The 22704-nt window shown below is 39.9% G+C and overlaps 1 protein-coding gene across 1 annotated transcript; it reads left to right on the top strand.

Annotated features, from left to right (window-relative positions):
• The first annotated feature begins 11702 nt into the window (after nt 1-11702).
• Kcnv2 (potassium voltage-gated channel modifier subfamily V member 2) lies at nt 11703-22409 on the top strand. Its single transcript, XM_020154572.2, has 2 exons — nt 11703-13109; nt 22128-22409. The coding sequence occupies exons 1-2, from the start codon at nt 11703-11705 to the stop codon at nt 22407-22409; spliced, it is 1689 nt and encodes a 562-aa protein (XP_020010161.2).
• The last annotated feature ends 295 nt before the right edge of the window (nt 22410-22704 follow it).

The following is a 22704-nucleotide window of genomic DNA, read 5'->3' as shown; positions in this document are numbered from 1 at the left end:
ATATAGAGCCGTCTTTATCTCAAACTAGCAAAAATGTTATGTCTTTCTTATTATCTCTTATGTTTTCTCTTCAACAAAATCGGGGAACAGGATCTGCCCGGAAATGGTGGTGGTGGTGGTGGGAGGTGGCCCAAACAATGTATACACATGAGAGCAAATGTAAAAACAATAAAATAAAAACAAATAACCACCACACAAAAAAAGATTAAAAGTAACCAGTTACTTAATTAAAAAAACGCTTCTGTTCTCTTTTCTCCCCTATTTCTTCTGTTGCTGCTTTTGAGAAAAAACAGTTTTTTAAGGTTTTATGTTAACCAGGTCTAACTAAAATACCGGCATTATTTTATGGTTAGTAACATTGATCTGTTTTATCCTTTTGTAAGTGTAATTTACATTAAATTCTTTTATATCTGGGTCTATTAACAAATGTGTTTTTATAAGTTGTTTATTGTATAGACAAACAGTTTAAGATTGCCTTTCTTCCTGAGTGTATATTAAAAATTTTCAGAGGTCAACATCTAGTGTACTGATGTAAAACTGAAACTTAATTCTCTATATCTATAACAATAATGCTACCTTAATGTTGTTCTTCTCTGAGTACCATCTGCAAGAAACTGGCTTAAGGAAAGATTTTTTCAAAATAATTGCTCATGTTTTCTATTGATCTTTTGACTTTTGACTACTTACAAAACTAAACCTTAATGAAATCAAGAATTCATTTAAGTATCTGTTCACATAAAAGTCTCTTAAATAACCACCTTATAACTGTGATGAAACAACTATTATTTTAAGTAATTCAAACAAAATTAGTGCACTATATATCTGTGACTAAAAGTATGTAGAGCTGTGTGTCTAGACTTTTATCTAAATATTGTACAAACATTTACATGGTTAAAAACATGTCAGTCTAGCACATGTAAAGTGACCAGACTCTCTAAGAGTTTCTTTTATCCAAAAGCATGACATCCAAACCTTTGGCATATAATATAGCTAATAAAACTTTTGGCAGTTCTGCTGTTTATAATCAGTAGCATTCAGAAAAAAAAAAAAAACCTGCCATTTGGGCAATCCTGCTTTTTAAAACCTGACCTATATTTTTCTTAGGCAAATGAGGGTTATTGAATATACGAGACACATTTGTACATTAAAAAATAAGGCTATTTGGGATCACAGGCACTGTCCCCCTAACTTATACAAGTTTTAAAATTTTGACTTTGGTGTACTATTATCTTATTTAGCCGAAATTCTAAATTTTACTGCAAGAGAAAAGGTAAATTACTATGTATATCTGACATCTGTATAGCTATGATGCTAATTGTCGCTGGCTCCTTTGTAATGCATTTATACTCCCCAACATATAAGCCTTCTAAAATACAAAGCTTAGGAAGAAAGCTTTACCATATAGATGTTCTCCAAATTAATAGTGTTAGTGATGCTAGACTTCTACAGGCTTCTGTCCATATATTCCTAATTATAACAAGGAGCACTTAATGTTGCTGTTGCAATGCTTTCAGTCATGACTATTTTCCTAAAACACTCTATGCTATAAAAATAATTAGATGTTCTGACAATTGCTAAACTGTCCATGACACCTATTCTAAGTCTTGTCATTTGTAGTCTGTATCCTTCTCTAGAGCATTTGCAATCAAACCCCCCAAAATGACTCTAATAAATACTTGTCAATTGAGACAGCCTATTAAATATTTACTTTTGTTGGCTTTTTGTATTTTCCTTGTAAAACTTTTAACAGTTGTCTGTTGACATTCAAGAGCATTTTTAAGATTTCAAGCCATCATGTATAGGCCATACAGAATTAAAATGAAGGCCAGGTAAGTCCACTTCTTCTAAATCTCTCAGTAGCTTATAATTTGGCCAAATGGGTCTTAACTGACACTGACTCATACCTGACCTGCCTAATGCTTCCCTTCCAATGTGGGATCTGATCAGAACATCTGGAGAAAAGCTATTCCTGGTGATGAGGGACTTTCATTAACCAGAATGGGTAATTGGCAAAATCTTCAGAGACAAACAGTTGGGGGACAAGGGGGGAAAGCTGTCACAATCTAGTTGGAGTCACCTGTGCCAGACTTCACAAAAGTTACTGAAGCCAAGAGGTTTAAAAGAAGTGTCCTTATACATGGCTACCAGACATCCAAGTCCTTATAGGCACCTATAACAGAAAGCAAACTCTTATTTTTTAGCAAAGGCCTTGTATTTAAGTAAAGACAAAAATGACTATTAATGCTACCTCCAAATAAATCTTTTTAGTAGTCTATGCTCATGAGTTATTTTAGAATGGGTTCCCCTACATAGTTTACTTAACTGGGATAAAACTGACTTTTATTCCCTCTGTATTCTGCTTTATAAATGTTTACTTAAACAACAAGTACTTTTGATTTAGCTGTCAGTTCTCTGTCCTCTTGTCCTGTACTAACTTATCACTGGTCAAAAAATCCTAATTCCCTCAAGATTAAAAAATGTTCAAATATAAAAAATTATAAGAGGTACTCAAACAGTGCTGAAAAGCACTAATTCAAATTAACTAAACATAGGAAAAAGCTTAGCATCTCTATGTCCATTTTGTACCTATTCTCCTTTGATCTGAACCATTCTTTCCTGTAGCCACCTTGGAATCAAGGAAGGACAGGAAAAACTGATAACATCTTTATGATAAGTGACTGAAGCTTCCTGTAAGGAACAGCGGAGACTTGCTGGAGAGACCAGACCTCCAATGAGGACAATTATCTATCATGATGAGACTTCATCCTGGAGCAGGAGTGATCATCCCCTGGAACCAGATTGCTCCCTTAAAGTGATGACAGTGATAACATCTTCTCCAGAACCCCTCTCAGAACTCTCAGACTGAGATAATGGTTGACCAGAACACACCTGTGACAATGCATAGTTAAACAGTCCCCTGTTCTTTTGTCTACTTTAACCAATAGCCTATGTTTGTACATGAAGATTTGGTTTTCTTTCTCATGCTGATAACCACTGGCCCATGTGTATTTAACTGCATGTCTCGCTTTATCTCCCAACGTCTACATTCCTTTATACAGATCGCCACTCAAAACCATGTTGCTCCTACAGGAAAAATGCTGCTTTCATGTCAACCAGTCTGAGATCACAATGCTGTTAAAAGACTTCAGGAACACACAGCCAATTTCTGACAACAAACAATGGACACATTCCTAAGTGGAATCCTTGGGTGCTCCCTCTACTGGGACCCCTTATTTTGTCCCTCATTCTGCTGACTACTGGACCTTATCTTTTTCAAATACTTTCTTGCTTTGTTTTCCAGAGGCTACAGGCTTTCATCCAGGACGCTACACAAACACAGATCAATTTGATCCTATTCCTGTAAGAAAGGAACAGCCATCCTTTGGTAATTGGCAAGAAGACCCTGCCAATTACCACCCCCAAGAGACCTCAATGCTCCACCTAAGCAGGAATATATATAAATCTCAAAAGGCAGGAATGTTAGGGTGAACATAAGGACAGCCATGTTAGGACCAAATCCTCTCCCTACTCTTGGGCAGCTTACTGGCAACACCCCACCACTTACAGGAAAGATCATACCTGGCCCCAAAGAATGATAGAAATCTACCTTACACCATTGTAACCAGAGGGCAAGAGTTGGTTGAGCAACTAACTGACCTAATCACCTCTTATCTCCCTTACTATCTCTAGTAACAAGCCAATCACAAAATTTTTCTTGCTGTAACTGTTTTCCTGGCACTTTCCCGTTATTATCCTCTATCTGTCCCCAGTCTGTATGAGACAGTGGCTCTAGCTCTCTTTCTGGAGATCACCTCTACAGGTTTCTTCTCCCTGATAAGGCCTTTGCTGATGTATTAAACCATTTCCTGCATATCCTTCTATGTCTTTTTTCAGTCTAACAAGAACAATATAATCACAAATAAATTTATTTAAACCTATTGCTTTTGCTTTCAGTGGGCTTTACTCTCACATAGACATTCATGATCCTTATGAACAGCACTTCAATGCTCACTAAAGAGGATCATTCATAGAGCAGAAGATGTGTTGATCTACACCACATAATTTTGTCATAACTGATAACTGATGACCTGCACAAAGAATGAGTTCTCAAGTAGAGCTACAAAGGAATTTGTATAATATAATTGAGTCATCATTAATCATTTATAATCATATTCCTTCACCACCACATTGATTAATCTTAAAAGATTTTCAGAGAATGGTTCTATTCCAATATTCTTCATGTACCATTTGTTCGAGCACATTCTTTATATTCTTATTGTATTTCACAGATGCCACTTTTAACCAGCAAATCTCTTCAGGAGCATCATCTGCCTCCTATTCCCCTACTCCAGGGAGCCCCTTGTCATCACAGGAATGCCAGCATCAGAGCAGATGTTCCTTATTCCCTGGCATGTTTTCCTTCCTTGGTAGAATTTTGAATGTAAATTTCAAGGTGGGAAAGCAAACCTTTTGTGTGAAAGCATTTTCTGCAAATGCTTTCTCTCTGTATTGAACACTGTTTAGTAGCCTCATTTCCCCTCTTCTGAAGTCTTGAACCGACTAGAGGAACCCAAATAGAATCAACAGAGACCAGGAAAGAACAGCAGAAAACTAAAAGAAGTGAGATGCAAAGCAGTGTCAAATTATACAAGGCTAAACTATTTCAAGGTCAACTAGGACTGTTTCTTGATAGAAAATAAGTCTGGTTCTAATTTAGGCAGAAGAGTATGTAATTTTTAAGGTAGGTGACATGTAATTGTAAATATTTACACAATAAAAAATGAAGGAAAGAAATTTTCAACATTACATCAGCGAAGCCATTTAGTTTGGATAAGTGATTGCAGCTTTTTAATTAAATGCTAGGCTCTTTTAAATTACTCAAAAACATTCACTGCAGGTCCACAACTTGTTTGTGTTCTACATGGTTACAACTTCAAAGTGAAGGTACATGCAATGAGGCAGAAATCTCAAATTCAGAGGGAAGGTGAGAGTCAAGTGAGATGGTTGCTACTAACTTTGTGGGACCTTGGGCAAGTCACCTTACTTATCTGAAAACTCAGGTCCTTATCTATACACTGGGCAGTAGGACTAGATGACCTCAGGGTTACTCCCAGCTTGAAATTAGTATAGTGCCTTGTCCCCAGTGGGTACACCCACTACATGTTGAATAGACTTCCATCCACTTCCAAAGCAGCATAACAGAGGGTGAGAGACCTGTTACATCCACTGGGGCAAGAAGAACAAAAAGAACCATGTGGAGAGTTGGTGTTTAGGAAGAACAATAAATGAAGGTCAGAAATCAAAGTAAACACCTGTTCACTAGAATTCACACATTTGGCCATGCAATTGAAAGGAGAGGAAGGTGTCCAGAGTGGCAATAGGTGAGTACCAGATTCTGGAGCCATCTCTGCCATCCACTTACCCAGTGCATCAGGCTGGAAACCATGTCTGTGAATTTCCAGGTTTTTATCATTAAAAGAGGGATTTAAAGTGGATGGATGGGTTCTGGGAAAGTGGGTGCAGCCTCCAGCTTGAAGCCCAATGACAAGATGTCGGTAAGAACATGTTTAGATACAGTCTTCTCTCTTCCCCACCATCCACTTTCCCTTCTCCAAATTCACAGACTTCAATTTGGTCTGCATGAATTTTGTAATCAGTTGCCTCTCCCACTCCTTCCACATTTCACCTATGGTGAGGCAGGAACATTAAGAAAGAAGGTGAGCAAATAATTCAATTACTGGGAGAAATTTGCTGGATTTAACAGAGGCTTTGGGGAAATTTTTTTTTAAGTAAAACATATCCTTTTTTTTTTTCCCTTTATTGAAAGTTGAAGAGATTGATGGTTTTCTATTATTTCTTTGTTTGAGCTTAGATATTAAATATCCAGCTGTTCATCTCAAATTCTCACTTTACAATTATAATCTTAGTCATTTATTGAAGGGAGGTCAAAGGCCTTAAAAAATGCAGCTTCTCAAGTAAACATCAAAATTTTTCTCTCTCTCCCTCACCTTCTTCCTACTCCCTTCCTTCCTTCTTTCTTCTTCTTTAAGAATTAGCTCAGTAAATTTACAAAAGTATTTTCAGGAACCTTGTTGTTCCTAGCATTTGCCTCAGTTACACCCTTTTTAATACTAGTCTTTCCTCAAGTGTGTTAGTCAGTTTCCTATTACTGTAACAAAATAGCTGATTTAATCACCTTATAAAGAGGAAAGGCTTATTTCTGCTCACAGTTTTGAAGGGTTCTGCTCATAGTTGGGCAGGCCCATTGCTTTTAGGCCAGTGGTAAAGCAGTCAGTCTATCATGCAGGGAGTACATTGGGGAGCAAAGCCATCCACCTCAAGGCCAGGACAAAAGAGAGAAAGGAAGAAACCAGTGTCCCACAATTGCCTTGAAAGCCACTTCCTTTGTTCCCAGAGACTGGAAAAATCCCACTACGTCCGCCTCTTAAAATTTCCACCATCTCCCAGTAGCCCCAAGCTGCGAACTAAGTAAGCCTTTTACACATGGACTTTTGGGGGACATTCCAGATCCATACTATAGGACCAAGTTATCCTGAATCCAATCTGAAATGCCTCTAACCCTCAGTCTGTCCTCTATCAACTCAGATTTTTCAATCCCATTCCATCACCCACTCATCCTATCTTATCCTGCCACATACCCTGTTGGTCTTAGAACTGGTAGGCCAGTTTATGCCGGCAAACTCATTGGAGTAACAGGCTCCTGTGCAGTGTTCCTTAGAAGAGATAGATCCTATCCCAGATAATACTTAATTCTCATGATAATGCAAATGTTGATATTGCTACTAGTCATGTGTGGATGTTTACATTTAAATTAATTTAAAATAAACAAAATACAACATTCCACTCCTCAGTGTCATGTTTTAAGCCATTAAAAATATTTCTAACAGTATAGGAAATTCTATTAGTTGGTGCTGGCTTAACATAAAAGAATTTATTCTAATGTAAGATTGCAAATGTGAGCATTGTATCTGTTGGAAACTCTACAGGTGCTGAAAATGAACATATTTATGCATTGTAGATGTACAATCAAGGTTTGAGGTGCTAGATGAGGGAGAGGTGACGTATCTTTTGACAAGTACCTAATCTATGCCAGGTGAGCCAAATAAAGATAAAGTGGAGGGGCATTCTCTTTTGATATTAGCAGGAAACCTTCCAGTAGCCCATTTTACAGGTGAGAAAATGGAATAAGAAGCAAATCTTTAAAAACAGAAAGCAAAATCGAACCCGTTTGCATTCCAGTGCTCTTTCTACTGGACCATTCTGTCTATAGAGTTCTGTCACTAATAAAAAGCAGGTAGGACTCCAAGCCACTCTTGCTCAGGACTTACAACCTGTCTTTCCTCTAAAGTGAAGCTTGGGACTGTGTCGATGCAGAGCAATGAATATTTTAGGACTTTTAAAATCTTCATAGTTTCACGCGCAGTTCTAAGAAGTAATACAGAGCAATCAATGTTCAATGTTTTAAAAATCTGCTGTGCGCTAAGCCCACTGCTTGGTGCTGGGGCCACAGAGGCCAGACTACCTTTACTCTTGAGGATTTTAGAGGCTAGTGGGGAACAGAGAAATGGGATTGGTTAAAGCAAAGGTGCTCACCTGAGTTAGCAAATAATAATGCCGGAAATGACATTCTAGCTAAGCAACTGTGAAACAGGCACCTCACTTCTATGTCTCGGGTGTCTCATCTCGAGTGACAGCAGCATCTACTCTACAGGTTGGTTGGTTGGTGTAAGTATTAACACAGTACAGTGTCTGGGCATTTTAGTTACTATTAATGTTACACCAATCATTAGTAGTCTGCTCTCTGTTTTTAAATTATTCTGTAATGTACTTATGTAACTTTAATATAGTAAATTTTTAAATTCATCTTTGTTAAAACAAATGTCTCATAGTGTTGGCCAGTGGTAATCATTATCTTTCTTCATTTTTTTTTTACGGTGCTGGAGTTTGAACTTGGGACCTTGAACTTGCTGTACCACTTGAGTCATGTCCATAACCCTTTTTGCTTTTGGTTTTCAGATAGAATCTCACACTTTTTGCCCAGGCAAGTCTTATTCCATGATCCTCTGACCTATGCCTACTGTCTAGCTGGGATTACAGATATGCATGATCATGTCTGGCTTGTGTTGTTGAAATAGGGAGTCTCACAAACTTTTTGCTTGTGCTTGCCTCCAACTCTGATCCTCCCAATCTATGCTCTCCAGTTAAGTATACACTATTGTAAGTGAGAACACTGAGAAAGGGAAGCTAATCCACCTTGGAGAGACACAGAGAGATCTCACAGAACAATCACTGAAAGAGAAGGATCATGTCTGAGCCGACAAAGGGTTTGGGGAGAAGAGAAGAATTCAAAGCAAATTACACATCAAACAAAGATTTAAATTCTTAGTACTTAAAAGGCAAAAGGAGGCCTGAAGTTCATCCAGTACTATTTGTCACCTGGTACAGGTCTTTTCTGAAGTGTGCTCACATTTGCTCCCACTTGGTCACTAATGGGAGACAGAGAGTGAAAAAAAGGAAGTTAAGAAGGTGAATATGGTTGATCTACTTTCTATGGAAGAAAGAACGCAGAATTTTTAAACTTGTTGAAATCACCATAAGAAGGAGACTAAGGTAGAAAGGAGAAAAATAAAGGGGTTGAAACAATTCATGTTATAATACACATATACATGGGAATGTCACAACGAAACATCCTGTACAGCTACCTTGAACAAACAAAAATGTCTTTTTCCAAAACTGGAGAATAGGACGATAAAAACAGATCCTGTCTGGGGGTTGGCACCAGTGGGGGGGGGAGGATATAAGGAAAGGGTGTAGGAGGGAGAATATGGTAGAAATATTATGTACTCGTGTATGAAAGTGGAAAAATGAGGCCTGCTGAAACTATTCCAGGAATGGGGTGGGGGAGAGATAAAGAAGAATGATGGAGGGGGTGAATTCAACTACGATATACTGTAAGAACTTTTGTAAATGTCACAATGTACCCCCAATCCAATAATAATGAAAAAAACTTTAAAAATGTGCTCCCACTGATAAACCATTCCATTCCATTGCTGGACAATTCTCTTATTATAGTGTTTCCATATACAGACACTCATCTGCTGTTAACATTTACAGACATACACGTTAAGAGCAAAATCCAAGCAACATGCCCACAACCTGTAAATGTATTAGGTATGTAACAAGCACTACGGTGTAGTCTACCAAGGCAAAAGTCCTCAGTACTGCATGGTGTGGTATTTGTACATTAACAATTCCATAATTTTCAAGTTGCCTTGAGAAGTGTTGAAAGATTTAGTTGTATATTATTTCAGTAGAAAGAGGGGAAATTAAAAATATGATGCTTTACTTTTTATAATAGTATAATTAGTTCAGAAGGGGAAAAGTAAACAAATTTATGCAACACATGAAAACAATTATGTCATTATTAGAACCACTATGTGACAGAGATACCACTATAAATAAAAAGATGGATTATTCAATTAATGTGTTGGGACATCCAGATGAAAACTAGGGATAGAACGTTGAGTCCCTACTTCACTCTTTACAACCAAATTAATTCCTGGTGGGTTTAAATGTGAAAAGAAAAAAATGTAAGGAAAAAAATTAAGAATTACAGTATAATAAATACTTTCTTACTATGACACAACATCCAGAAGGAATGAAATAAAAATTGTCCATGGATATGCTTACAAAACAATCTTTTCAATCCCTATCACAGGTGAAGAATCTGTTTCCATGATATATTAAGCTTTCCTACAAATCACTAAAAAAAAAAAGCAATTTGTGGAAAAAACAGCAAAAAACATGAACAGATCATTCCAAGAAAAAGGAGCACAACAGTTCTTAATCACATAATAAAATGCTCAATCACATTCCTGAGACAATCAGGGCTGGGCATGTGGCTCAGTGGTAGAGCACTTGCCTAGCATGTGTGAGGCTCTGGTTGGAGCCCCAGTACCAAAAAAACAAAAAACAAAGCAAAAAATTAAAATTAACCTGCATAGCATTTTCACATCTAAAACTGGCATAGTCCAAAAAGTGTGATAATACATTCTCATTCATTGATGGCAAGTTGTAAATTGATACACCTTTTATGGAGGGAAATTTGGCATTATCTATCAAAATTATAAATGTGCAGTTTTGACCTAGTAATTCTACCTCTAACAACTTATCCTTCATATATCTTGAACACCTGTGAAGTGATACATGTGTAAGATTATTCATTGTTCCATTGTTTACAAAAGCAAAGATAGAAAACAACCTGATTGTCTATCACTACTACAATGCTAAGTGGCTGTTTTCAAAATGAGACAAATACTTGTGTTCAGATAGATAAATGATAACTAAGATAAATGATTAACTAGAAAAGGTAACATGTATAGTATTCTATGACTTGTGCTGGTAATAGCTAATTACATGACAGAGGGAAATAGGTAGAGTTTTGCTTGTATGTTTAGAATATTACTGGAAGGATATTCAGAAAATAGTAATTGGTTGTTTTCTTGGAAGCACTCCTGATAGCTAGAGGTTAGGGCTGAGAGAGAGAGAGAGAAACTCTACTGTAATGTGCATATGTGCCTTTGTATCTTCTCCATTTTTATCATGACTATGTATTAGCTATTCAAAACAAATGAAAACAAATCAATTCTCTGCTTGGAACAAATCCCTTTCTTCTCTATTACATCTATTATTTTCACTTGTTCTTTTGTTCACCTTGCATGGTTACATCATCAAAACAAAACAAAGCCATGAGCTCCTTCAGTGCTGTGACTGTGTCTCTGTCATGTTTGCAACTCCAGTATTAGAACTATGTCTTAACAGAGGGTTTTGTTTTAAGTGATGTTTTGAAGTATGATAAAAACCCTTTTCTTGGAAGGAAGTCTGATCACCTTTAAACAAAGCCCTAAAAAATCTCTTTCAACCAATCCTGGGATTCCACCTTGAAATTTGTCATTAATCTTTTAAGAGAAAGAGAGGAGAAAGAAAGAGAGAAGCTGACAAACTTAAAGATTTGACTGAAGTCCAGAGTGGTGCTGGAAAGGAAAATCCACATGGGAAAATGTGACCATGTGAATGGATGGGAAGGGGATTGTTTAAGATCTTACAGGATCTAAACAAAGAGTTCAAATGAGAGGGAAACTGACTTCTGAAGCCAGCATTCTGTTGCTCTTTGTCATTCCTGTTCATGGTGGGTTTATCTAGGGCAGAGGCTACAACCTCAGTCATTAAGCATGAAGACACTAGATGTCCATATTCTTTAGCTAATTCGATTTTTATCTCAGTCCGCTCCCCTCCCCCCAACACTTCCTAAGGGCAAGGCTGACCGACATTTTTATTAGCAATAATCTCTGCCTTCTTGTGATTATCTGGAGATTTAAGACCACATAATCATTCTCCAAGGCAGAGAGTCGAGGGGGAGGGAAAGGGGATGGGCTAAGAGGCCCCAAATCCCTCCTAACCCTTGCTTCTACCCCATCAGCAAGATTAGTCAACACAGCTCTGCTGATTGTTTTCAGACCTGGCAAACTGGGCTGGGCTTCCCAGGGCCTCAAGAGCTTCAACACTGAGGGCAATGCCTGGAACCCCAGGTATGCTGGTCTCTCCTAGACAGTGCAGAACATGTGATTCCTCCTGCAAGTGACAGTCAGGAGGGACAAGTAAGGGGCCGGACTCCCACAGCCATGCTGAAACAGAGCAACGAGAGAAGACATTCTTGGAACTCCAAGCCCTGGAGTATTCCAGAGAGTGAAGATGTGTACGATACAGTCAACAGCCAACACCGCAGGAGCATCTGCTCCATGGGGACTCGTTCTGGCTCCCAGGCCAGCATCATACCGTGGACCCAGGGCAACTATAACTACTACATTGAGGAGGATGAGGATGGCAAGGAGGACGAAGAATGGAAGGGAGACCTTGCCAACAAGGAGGATCAGCAGCCAGAAGAGGTCACACCTGTCCAGCCAGATGGTCATACTGATACCCCAACCCAGTTTTCCATGCTGAAAGTGAACGTGGGTGGTCACAGCTACCAACTGGACTACTGCGAGCTAGCTAGCTACCCCAAGACACGCCTGGGCCGCCTGGCCACCTCCACCAGCCGCAGTCGCCAGCTGGGCCTATGTGATGACTACGAGGCACAGACTGATGAATACTTCTTTGACCGTGACCCGGCTGTCTTCCAGCTCATTTACAACTTCTACACAACCGGGGTGCTGCTGGTGCTCGATGAGCTGTGTCCCCGCAGCTTCTTGGAGGAGCTGGGGTACTGGGGCGTGCGCCTCAAGTACACGCCGCGCTGCTGTCGCATCTGCTTCGAGGAGCGGCGGGACGAGCTGAGCGAGCAGCTCAAGATCCAGCGAGAGCTGCGCGCCCAGGCGCAGGCCGAGGAGGCCGAGGAGCTCTTCAGTGACATGCGCTTCTACGGGCCACAGCGCCGCCGTCTCTGGAATCTCATGGAAAAGCCATTTTCATCAGTGGCCGCTAAGGCCATGGGGGTGGCCTCCAACCTTTTCGTGCTCATCTCTGTCGTGGCGCTGGCGCTCAACACCGTGGAGGAGATGCACCACCAGGCGGAGCAGGGAACAGGTGGCGGCGACCCGCAGCCCATCCTGGAGCACGTGGAGATGCTGTGCGTGGCCTTCTTCACACTGGAGTTCCTGCTGCGTCTCGCCTCCACGCCCGACCTGCGACGCTTCGCACGCAGCGTCCTGAACCTGGTGGACCTGGTGGCCATTCTGCCATTCTACCTGCAGCTACTGCTCGAGTGCTTCACAAGTGAGGACCATCGGCACGGCAAGGGCTCACCACGGGAACACGACCTCGAGACGGTGGGCCGCGTGGGCAAGGTGGGCCAGGTCCTGCGCATCATGCGACTCATGCGCATCTTCCGCATCCTCAAGCTGGCGCGCCACTCCACCGGCCTGCGCGCCTTCGGCTTCACGCTGCGTCAGTGCTACCAGCAGGTGGGCTGCCTCATGCTCTTCATCGCCATGGGCATCTTTGCCTTCTCAGCGGCTGTCTACTCCGTGGAGCACGATGTGCCTGGCACCAACTTCACCAGTATCCTCCATGCCTGGTGGTGGGCCGCGGTGAGTACCATGGCCGTCAGGGTTCTTTCTGCATCTATTCCCCCTCCCACTACCTGGAGGTAGCTGTCTCCTAATCCTTCTCTCACCCTGCAAAAGGACCCTACTCTCTTCATCCTCTTGCAGCTTCCAGCTAACAAAAATGGGGTAGATGCTAAAGACTTGGAAAGACATAGACACTGTAGTCTCAAAGTAGCTGAATTCGACTTGTTCCTAAGAATCTTAAAATCCAGATTTAGTCTTAGAACCCTTGACAGGCAGGTTTTAGGGGGGGAAAGAGGACTAAGGTGGGTGGGGAGTTGAACTCTGCTCTTTGATCTTGCTAGACAAGAACTCAACCACTTGAGTCATGCCCCCAGCCTGGCATTAGAATTTTAAGAAATATTGATTGTTGCTGGATGTGGGATGTTTCACGTCACCATCAATATTGTTTATTACCAATGTCCTTAATGGTTTATAAAGCTTATCTCATTTTAGTAACACAACCCTGTGAAGTGGTTATGATCACTGTTTCTTTTTAAGAAGACAAATAGGAAATAGCTTCAGCTTTTGAAGGATAGGGTAGACTTGGGTAGGGAAGGAGGTAAGATTTGGCTGAACAATGTCAATCCTAACTAATATCCCACTGACTCTGGTTCTACTTAAATCTGAGTGTGGAAAGATGAAACTGAATGAAAGTAATTCTAATGTCACTAAAATTCTTTCAGAACTGTTTATAATCAGCCCATTTTACAACCAGAGGGATTGAGGTACAGAGTTTGAGTATAATCACACAGCTAGAGATTGCAGATCCATCTAAACCTGTTAAACTCCAAAATCCATGCTCTTTCCACACAGCGCTGTCTCTTTTGAGCTTTAGTTCTTTTGCACACCTTGCCTAATCTATACGGTTAATGTATTAGTTATTGCCATTGTTTTCTCTAGTATTTCCCTTTTTATGATCATTTATGCCATTTACTGAAATATCTCTATGTATCTGGTATGCCCTGGAAGTAAATGCTAACCATTTACTCAGATCAACAAATAAACTGACATGTAAGGGAAATAATTGGATATATTCTTTCCTTATTTTTCTTTTTAAAAGTATATTGTAATGCTTTTAAAGACATTAAGCAAATATTTAAAAAAAAAGGCAGATATTTGCAACATTAACCTTGGGTAATTCAGAACCCACAGGATGGTATGAAATTCTGAGATAAATCGACCCAGGGCTGCTAACAGTGTAGTGCAGTGTGATGGAAGATTGATGATAGAACCAGGTTCTAGTTTCACATATTCCCATGATTGACTGTGACTCTGAAGAACTAATTGTGAAACCTCACTTCATTATTCCCTCTCCTTGCTTTCCACATCTTGAAATGAGAAGATTGGGTATGTAGAGTTCCACAGTTCAATGAGTCTTCCTTCCCATGAAAGCAGAGAGGACTCCTCTGTACCCAGGACTTGGGAGGTTTCTTCAATGACAGGCTGATATTAGGCTCTTCCAAATGAGCTAGCGATATGGCACTCCTCTGATCATATTCCAAGTGACGAAAGGTCATCACCATAGTAGATAAACCATGTGTACAGATGGAGCTTATGGAAGATGATTTGTCCCTAGCAAATGACATTTACTTTGGAGGTGACTAAAACAGGAAGGCAATGATAGAATACAAAGTTTTATAGTCAAATTTTCATTCATCCAAATATATTAAAAGGCTAGCAAATGTAGGCATTGGACCCAGTGGACTCTTTCATGCTAGTTTCAACTCACAGTACTTGTCTTAATCTTTTGTATACTAACATGAATATTTTATTAGAATTGTTATTTAATATTGGATTTAAGTCCACTGACCCTCTTAATTTCCTAATCTGTTTAATGTACAGTGAAGCTTAAAACTTTTGAATTATCCATTTTTGTTAACTGTGATCATGATACTCAAAATTATTGTTTTCTTTAAATTTAAAGCAATAGTCGAACCACCATTCAGTTTTTATCTATAACACATTTTACCAACTATTGCTTTTACCAACTTGAGGGTTTTCAGTTTTCTTTTGATGGCTATCGTCTCTAACAAATACTGTTCGCACAGACCAGGTTTTACACATTGCAGACTTCCTATTTATCAACCTTACATTGACCTTTGTTCATTTTATTCTGAAATTTAAACCAGTACAAATAATTATAAGTGATAACTTGTATGTTTTCTAAGCAAATCTATGTACATAATAGGAGAAATTCCCCTTGAATTTTCTAGAACTGATATCATTAATCCAGTTCTTCTCTGTACCTCTGATTACCTTGCATATTGTATACTAAAGTTTCTTGTTTTCCTAAAGCAAGGATGAAAAACTACTGTCAAGACAATATAGATAAAATGTCTTGGTTCTTAGATGTAAAGTGAAAAGATGCGAAATATTAGGACAAATTCCCCATAGAACTCACAAAAATCCAACTTATTCACTTACTGAGAAGTTTCTGAGGGGTGGGGGGAAGGTCGAAGGTGTTTCCATTGTGGAGCTTACATTCTAGTGGAAAAAGATAAATAATTTCTGATATTGGTATGTCTTCTGTAGGATAGTAAGATAGAGAGAGACTTTCTTTGATGGCAGAGTGAGAGAAGCCCTCTTGGAGATGATGACATTGAGATAACGCTTACAGTGCTAGGAACTGAACCTAGAGCCTAGGGCCTGTTAAACAGATACTCCACCACTGAGTCACATCCCCAGCTCAGAACTGAGAAAAAATTGAACAGTGAGAAGAAACTGACCTAAATACAGATGGCTAAACAGCCATACAAATCTGGGAAATGGGTCTAGTGGTCATCAGGTGTTTTATTAATCATACATCTCATAATTTTAAAATATTGAGCACAAACCCAAGGTAAATGTGTATTTAGTATTTGTAAATAACATAAATTATTTATTGCTATAATGGTGATTCATCACACACTACTTCAAAACTCAGTGGCTTAAAACATCAAGCAATGATTTCATACATAAATTTAAAAATGAGTAATTTAGTCAGGTTTCACTGGAAGGTTGTTCTCCTTAGGTGTCACTCACGCTTGTCTGAGGCTCAGCTGGATGACAGTTGGGGAGAGGAGTACAGACTGGACTTCGTGTCCCTCATCCTCCTATGGACATGAATCTGTGGTCATGGCAGAAGGCAAGAGGGAGAGCACAAGCTTAATCATGCAAACATTGCATCGCTTCTGTCATATTTGCTCAGTTCAAAGCAAGTCACATGGCCACACTCAGTCAAGGGGCCATTTAACTCATTCCACCCATAATAGGAAATCACTGTGAAGTTTATGGCAAAGACCTTGGCTACAGGAAGATATAAAGAATTAAGTTCAATAATACAGTCATTCCACAGTAATAAATTACTACTCAAATATATTGCATCCCTCAAAAAACATATATTCACATACTGACAATTTCAAGAAGAAGTAAAGAACAACATGGCTGTTTTTGTTTCATTGTTGCTTGTTTGGCAGTACTGGGAATTGACTCCAGGGCCTTACACATGCTGGGAAAGTACTCTTACCACTTGAACCACTCCCCTAGCCCTTTTTTGTTTGTTTGTTTTCAAAATAGGGTCTCACTAACTTTGCCTGGGCTGTCCTCTAATTTTCAGTCCTCCTGCTTCCAACTCCCAAATTGCTGGGATTGCAGACATGCACCACTATGCCCATCCTTGACCGGTATTTTCTTACACAACTACAGAGCTGTATTCTTTGTGGAATCTGCATCCCACATAAGAGACAGCTTCTCCAAGCCATTCTCTTATGTGCTGTTGGTACTTACAGGACAACCCCTTTTAATAATCCTCCTCTCTCTATGCCAAGGATCCTGCAACTTGTCCTCTGTAATCCATCTTGGGATTTTAAGAGGTATACAGTCATTTTCATTATTGTGAATTCTACAGCTGCAAAACAAATCCCTCTTGTGTCCTGACATCTGTAAATGCTCCTACATTAGGATGTAAGATAGAGCTGCCTTATTCATCTATCAAATGGAAGTGATTTGTGAGCATTAATGTAATAAGAACCATATGTACAATACTAGCCTGTATGTAGTATGTCTGCCATAAATAGAAGCTACCATACCTGACTGGTTGATAGTCTTTATCAGATGGAAGCAATAACCTTTGCTTCCAGATTCATGTGGGGGTGGGGACATTAAAAACAGATGTGATTCCTTCTGTTGGGGGAAAAGAGAAAGTGAAACGTACAAAAGCATCAGCTGTTCCATCACGGGAGAACTTCTGAATGTGCAGGCCATGCCTGGAGCAGCTCCAGCCATCTGGGTGCTCTCCAGGTTCCCTGGGAGTGGGAAATGCATGGTAATGGCTCAACAAACACAATTTTCTCTATGATGAAGTTGTAATCATTGGCCTCCTGTGTGGATATGTTATTAAGTAGAAAAGGCCCACTGGACTGTCAAGAAACCATTTCCTTCGGAACCTTCCGGAACAAGTTAAAGTTGTAGAAACCAAACAGGAAACCCTGGCATGAACTCATTACTTCAAAAACTCTGCAAAAAGAAAATTTATTTCAAAATGAAGTTTGAAAGAAGATAATTGTACCTGAGAGAACTTGCTCCTATCTTTGTTTTCTTAAAGTGTGTTATCACTTCCTTACAAATAGTTGGCACTTAACGTGGCCACTGAAATTTATTTTGATTGGTTGATTGCTTTGAAGAGACCCATTTGGAAGGTGAATTCGTCAGGCTCCAATCAGGAAAATGGACTTTTCTATGGAAATAGATACCCAGGTATTAGAAAACTGGAGTGAATAGCTATTGGCCTCAGAAATGTGGCAGCAAGTGGAAGAATGCACTAGAAGTGTTACCAGAACTGAGGAGTACTTAGGAGGACCAAGGTGCAACTGTTGCAGGATGGTGCTGGAAGTGTCAAAAAAAAAAAAAAAGTCTGAACCATAGTAACCTGTTGTTACTGAAAGAATGGTAGTAAAAAACAGAAGACAGCAGGCAGAGGGGTCTGGGAATGGAGTCTGTAGACTCCCAATGGCAGAATTACAGAGAAGACCACAAAAGGGTGTCAGGCTTGGAACCGAGAGACTGCAGATAATATCTGAGGTAGAAGGTGTTGAAATTCCTCTGTCTTCTTCAGAAATAGCACAGCAGTGATAAATGGGGCAGACTCATAAGCACCTTGTGACTTTTGGTCTCATGGGCTCCTGATTTGGGAGTGGTCCCCTTTCATGTCTGTAGAGCATTCTCCTCCTGTTGTCCAGGATGACTTGAGCAGAACACGATTGAGTTTTGGAGAACTGGGAGAGGTACCAAAGTAAGTTGAGGATGCTGAGGGAATCATTATTGTGATTTTTGTGTGTGGACTGGGGTAGAATTTTACACCTGAGATTTGCATTTGTGGCTTTGCTTTAGTTTGGGCATACCTTCTTCTTACTGTACCACTTACACACTTGTTGGAGCTGTAATAAATAGCTGAGGAGAGTTATTTCTCTCTTCAAGGGTGGTCACCCATGACCTCATTCATTAACAGTACTTCCACTAATCAAAAAATTCTTTGAATTTCATTGAAGAATTATCTTCAGAGCCTGTGATATGTCCATTTGTTTGTTTGTAATGGTGCCAAATATCCACTTTTTTGAGGCTGCATTCAGTATTTTTAAATAGGCAAAAGACACTCAAATTTAAGATTGCATCTAGACATAAACATCACTTGATACAACCACTTGTATCAAGGTCTTACCACTGAATCTGTTGTGCAAATTATATAACCCAAAACAGGAATTCCAAAAATATTTGTTGCAGTATAGCATGGGTAAATACAGCCTTTGAACCTGACTCCTTTGAAAGGCAACATGCACTGAGAAATATAATAAGTTTAGGCAAAAAAAGGCCAGTTTTTTACCAACTCCAATTCTTCAGAAAAACTAGATTATTTTCAAAAACTTGTTTTATTCCATGGGATAATTCCTAGATGCATGAAGTACTGATTGCCAACACTTACAATTCTTTATGGAGGAAACAAATATTCCTTATTGAATGAGAAAGCCAAGTGCAATCATTTTTAAGTTTGGGGGGGGATGTGATGCTTGTCTTCACATACTTGGCAGATCAGGATCTGCTAATTTGTGAATGTACTTTTGCGGGGAAGTCACATTCTGGCCTCTGATAGCTAAAGCTGAGGGAACTATGTATGTTTTCAGCAGGATTCCAGTTTACAAAGTAGCTGGGTCAGCCAGTTTTCCTGGATATTAAAATGGATTTCAGCCATTTTGGTCAAATGAGAAATTACTCTGTGGGATGACATGGGTCAGTCTGGGGCTTTCAATGTTGAGTGCTCATCTAGGAGGAATGGTTCGGCCTATGCAAACTACAGAAACAGTTCCCCAAAGCCAAGGAATCCTGAATTCCTCCCAGAGCCAAGGAATAAAAAAGAGATCGTGTATTAATTCAAGTTATTCATAAAACAGACAACACATCAATTAACGGTACATTTCAAAAAATTTCTTACAGACCAGCTTCTAAAATTAGAGATCCAAGGTACACAAAATTATTGTGTACATCAAATATTTACTCTTCTTTAAGTCGATTCTCTTTACTTTTGACTTTTAACTCAAAGTTCAGCCAAAATAAATAAATAAATAAAACCACAAAGAAGTTGGGTTTGGGTATGAAGTAAAGACAGTGTGGGATTAATCAAAAGCTTAAAATCAGCACTTGGTCTTGGTTTTCCTTCCTCTGTGTCCTCCCCCACATCCAGGAGCCATCAGTGGCTGGTTTCTTGTGAGGTCTTCTCATTGGACTTTCAGATGCTTTATGTTCTAAGACCATCCCTTCTTGCCACTCACCTCTATGTCTAAACTCTCTTCACCTGCCTCCAGGGAAGATCAACTGACTCAATATTAATTCATACCAGAGTGAGTGATGGTGTTAGTGGCAGATGAAAGCTGTGACTTAGTTCACACACCTGGGCAAAGGTCTGATTCAGGGTCTTTCAACTTTTTTTTTTTTTTTTGGGACAGTGTCTGGCCATGTAGATTGGAACTCGAGATCTTCCAACCTTTGCCTCCCAAGTGTTGGGATTACAGATGTAAACCACCATGCCTAGCTAGGTTCTTTCACTTTTGCTATAACCAGTGACAACATAGAAGGCATAAGCATATGCAGATATTGAGATGAACCCAGATATAACTTCATCAGTGCTCTCCTCACCCTTTTGACTAGAGGAAAGGGCACTCTCTACCAGAGCCAGCTTGTGTCCCTCCCCAATCTCTCTCATCTAGCATTTAGCAGAAGTCAAGAAGGAGCCTGTTGCACAGCCTGTGGGTCTAATAAGTATAACATATGTAACGTAGTGGAATGTGTACTCAATAAATGGGGTTTCCTACATGATATATGCACAAACATTATTGTTCACGTACCTGTGCCAGGTATTTCTTCAATTCCTATGACAATATGTCAAAAATAGAAATGGAAGCAAAGAGAGTTTAGATGATTTGCCTAACTCACACAGCTAAAAAATGGATTCAGATCCCAGAAGTCTAGTGTGCTACCTATTTCCTTAACCCTGTCTATACTACCCTGCTTCTTTCATGCTTGCTTGTGTTCTTCCACTGTGGTGAAAGGCAAACCCCCTCTCCCAGCTGCTGTCTCTCCAGAGAAGGAGCAGTGAGCCTGGTGCCTCATCCGCCCCAAACAGGAGGTGCACCTTTCACTTTTTGTGGTTCTTATCAGCTCCACCAGATCTGCCCAGCTGGCTCATTTCTCCATTTCATTCTAGTCAATCAACCATACTTGTTAGTTCAAACTAACTTGCATCATCAAAACAAAAGTGTTTCCATTTTTGAACTAAAGGCCACCTCAGCGGGGTGACTGTATGATTATTGCCACCTGCTGGAAGGTTGGGGCAGTAGCTGCACAAATCCATGAAGCAAGGAGTGCCCCCTGGAGTTGTGTGATGAAATGTTTACAACTGTAACAACAGCTCTGCTTCAGAGGCTTCTAATAACTTAGCCAACAGTCTGGGGACCAAGTTTTTTATGAGGCATAAAAAAAACAGTCCCGAGGGGATTTCCCTAGAGTTTTCTCTGGCTATACTAACTGATAACTTGTCTCATGTGTATCTGCATTTTTAAACAGAAACTTGTTAACCTAAATAAATCTCTGATTAGTGGGATTTAAAGCAGTGTGACAGGAATGATGGAGTGAACATATTTTTGGTGGGTGATGTCTTTTAAAAGTCCCTTTACAAAACAATGAGAGTGTGTTTTTGCAGACATTTGCAATTAAAGCATCTTCATTAAAAAATCTCAATTGAACTATAAAACATCTCTGAGAAGTGTTATAATTATCTCCCTTTTAAAAATGAGAGAAAGACAATGGAGGGGTTTAATGCTTTGTGCCTGCCCGTCTTCAGTGCTTTATGTCATTTTTTAATTTAGTCTTCACACGATTTCCCATAGCTAGGTGGTATTCTCCTATTTTAGATGAAGAAATCAAGGGCCCAAGAGTATGGATGTTTTTTGTCCAAGGTCTCTCAGCTGGGAAGAATCAGAGTCTGGACTCGAACCCTGTTCCCTCTGTATCTAAGTGCAAGCTCTTTCTAATACATACATGACACAGGAAAGTCCAGGGAACTCATGTCCTAACACTGGCCCCAGGTGGGAGAAGGGGAGAAACAAAAACCAACAATTACTGAACACATTCTATACCAGGAACTCATATTATCTTAAATTCTTTTCAACAGCCTTTTAATGTAGGTATTATTTCCCCCATGCTGCATATAAGAACATTTATGAATCATAAATGGGATTTAAACCAGTTTTTAAGCTCCACAGCTTGCATTCTTTCCATGACACAATCCTGCAGACAGATGTTCTAGTACCTTCTCAAGCTGGCTCCATGCGGAGCTCTTCTACTTCCTCTGTGCACTGCAGGGAGACCCAGGACACTTCCCTACCTGCTTTGTTCTCTTTCTCTCTCTCTCTCTCTCTTCCTCCGCCTTCACTGTGCTAATGACTCCATCCTGTTTTCCCTCCTATGCAGGTGAGCATCTCCACTGTGGGCTATGGAGACATGTACCCAGAGACCCACCTGGGGAGGCTTTTTGCCTTCCTCTGCATTGCTTTTGGGATCATTCTCAATGGGATGCCCATTTCTATCCTTTACAACAAGTTCTCCGATTATTACAGCAAGCTCAAAACTTACGAGTACACTGCCATACGCAAGGAGAGGGGAAAGGTGAAGTTCATGCAGAGAGCCAGAAAGAAGATGACTGAGTGTTTGACTAGAAGAAACACTCAGCCCACCACAAGGCAAGAGAATTAGTATTTCTTAGGACATGTGGCTGGTAGATCCCATGAACGTCACTGCTCCTTTTAAAAAGTGATTTTTAATCACAATTGGCAGCAAAAGACATGTGAAGGGGACGTACACCATGGGCCTTCGGTTCACAAAGTCCGACTTCTAGAAATGCTCACTTTGGCCCAAACTGAGAATGCCTTATATTCCTCTTTAGCTGTGTTGCGTGTGAAAGCCTAACCTTCCCAAGTGCTGATACTGTAAATGGCTTGACAGGAACAACATCATGGATTTGTCTCCCAGCTCCCGTGGAGATGACTTG

The sequence above is a fragment of the Castor canadensis genome, chromosome 13, assembly GCF_047511655.1.
Source record: "Castor canadensis chromosome 13, mCasCan1.hap1v2, whole genome shotgun sequence".
In the NCBI taxonomy this organism is placed as follows: domain Eukaryota; kingdom Metazoa; phylum Chordata; class Mammalia; order Rodentia; family Castoridae; genus Castor; species Castor canadensis.
The sequence above is the reverse complement of the archived record's forward strand: the minus strand, read 5'-3'. Positions and strand labels throughout refer to the sequence as shown.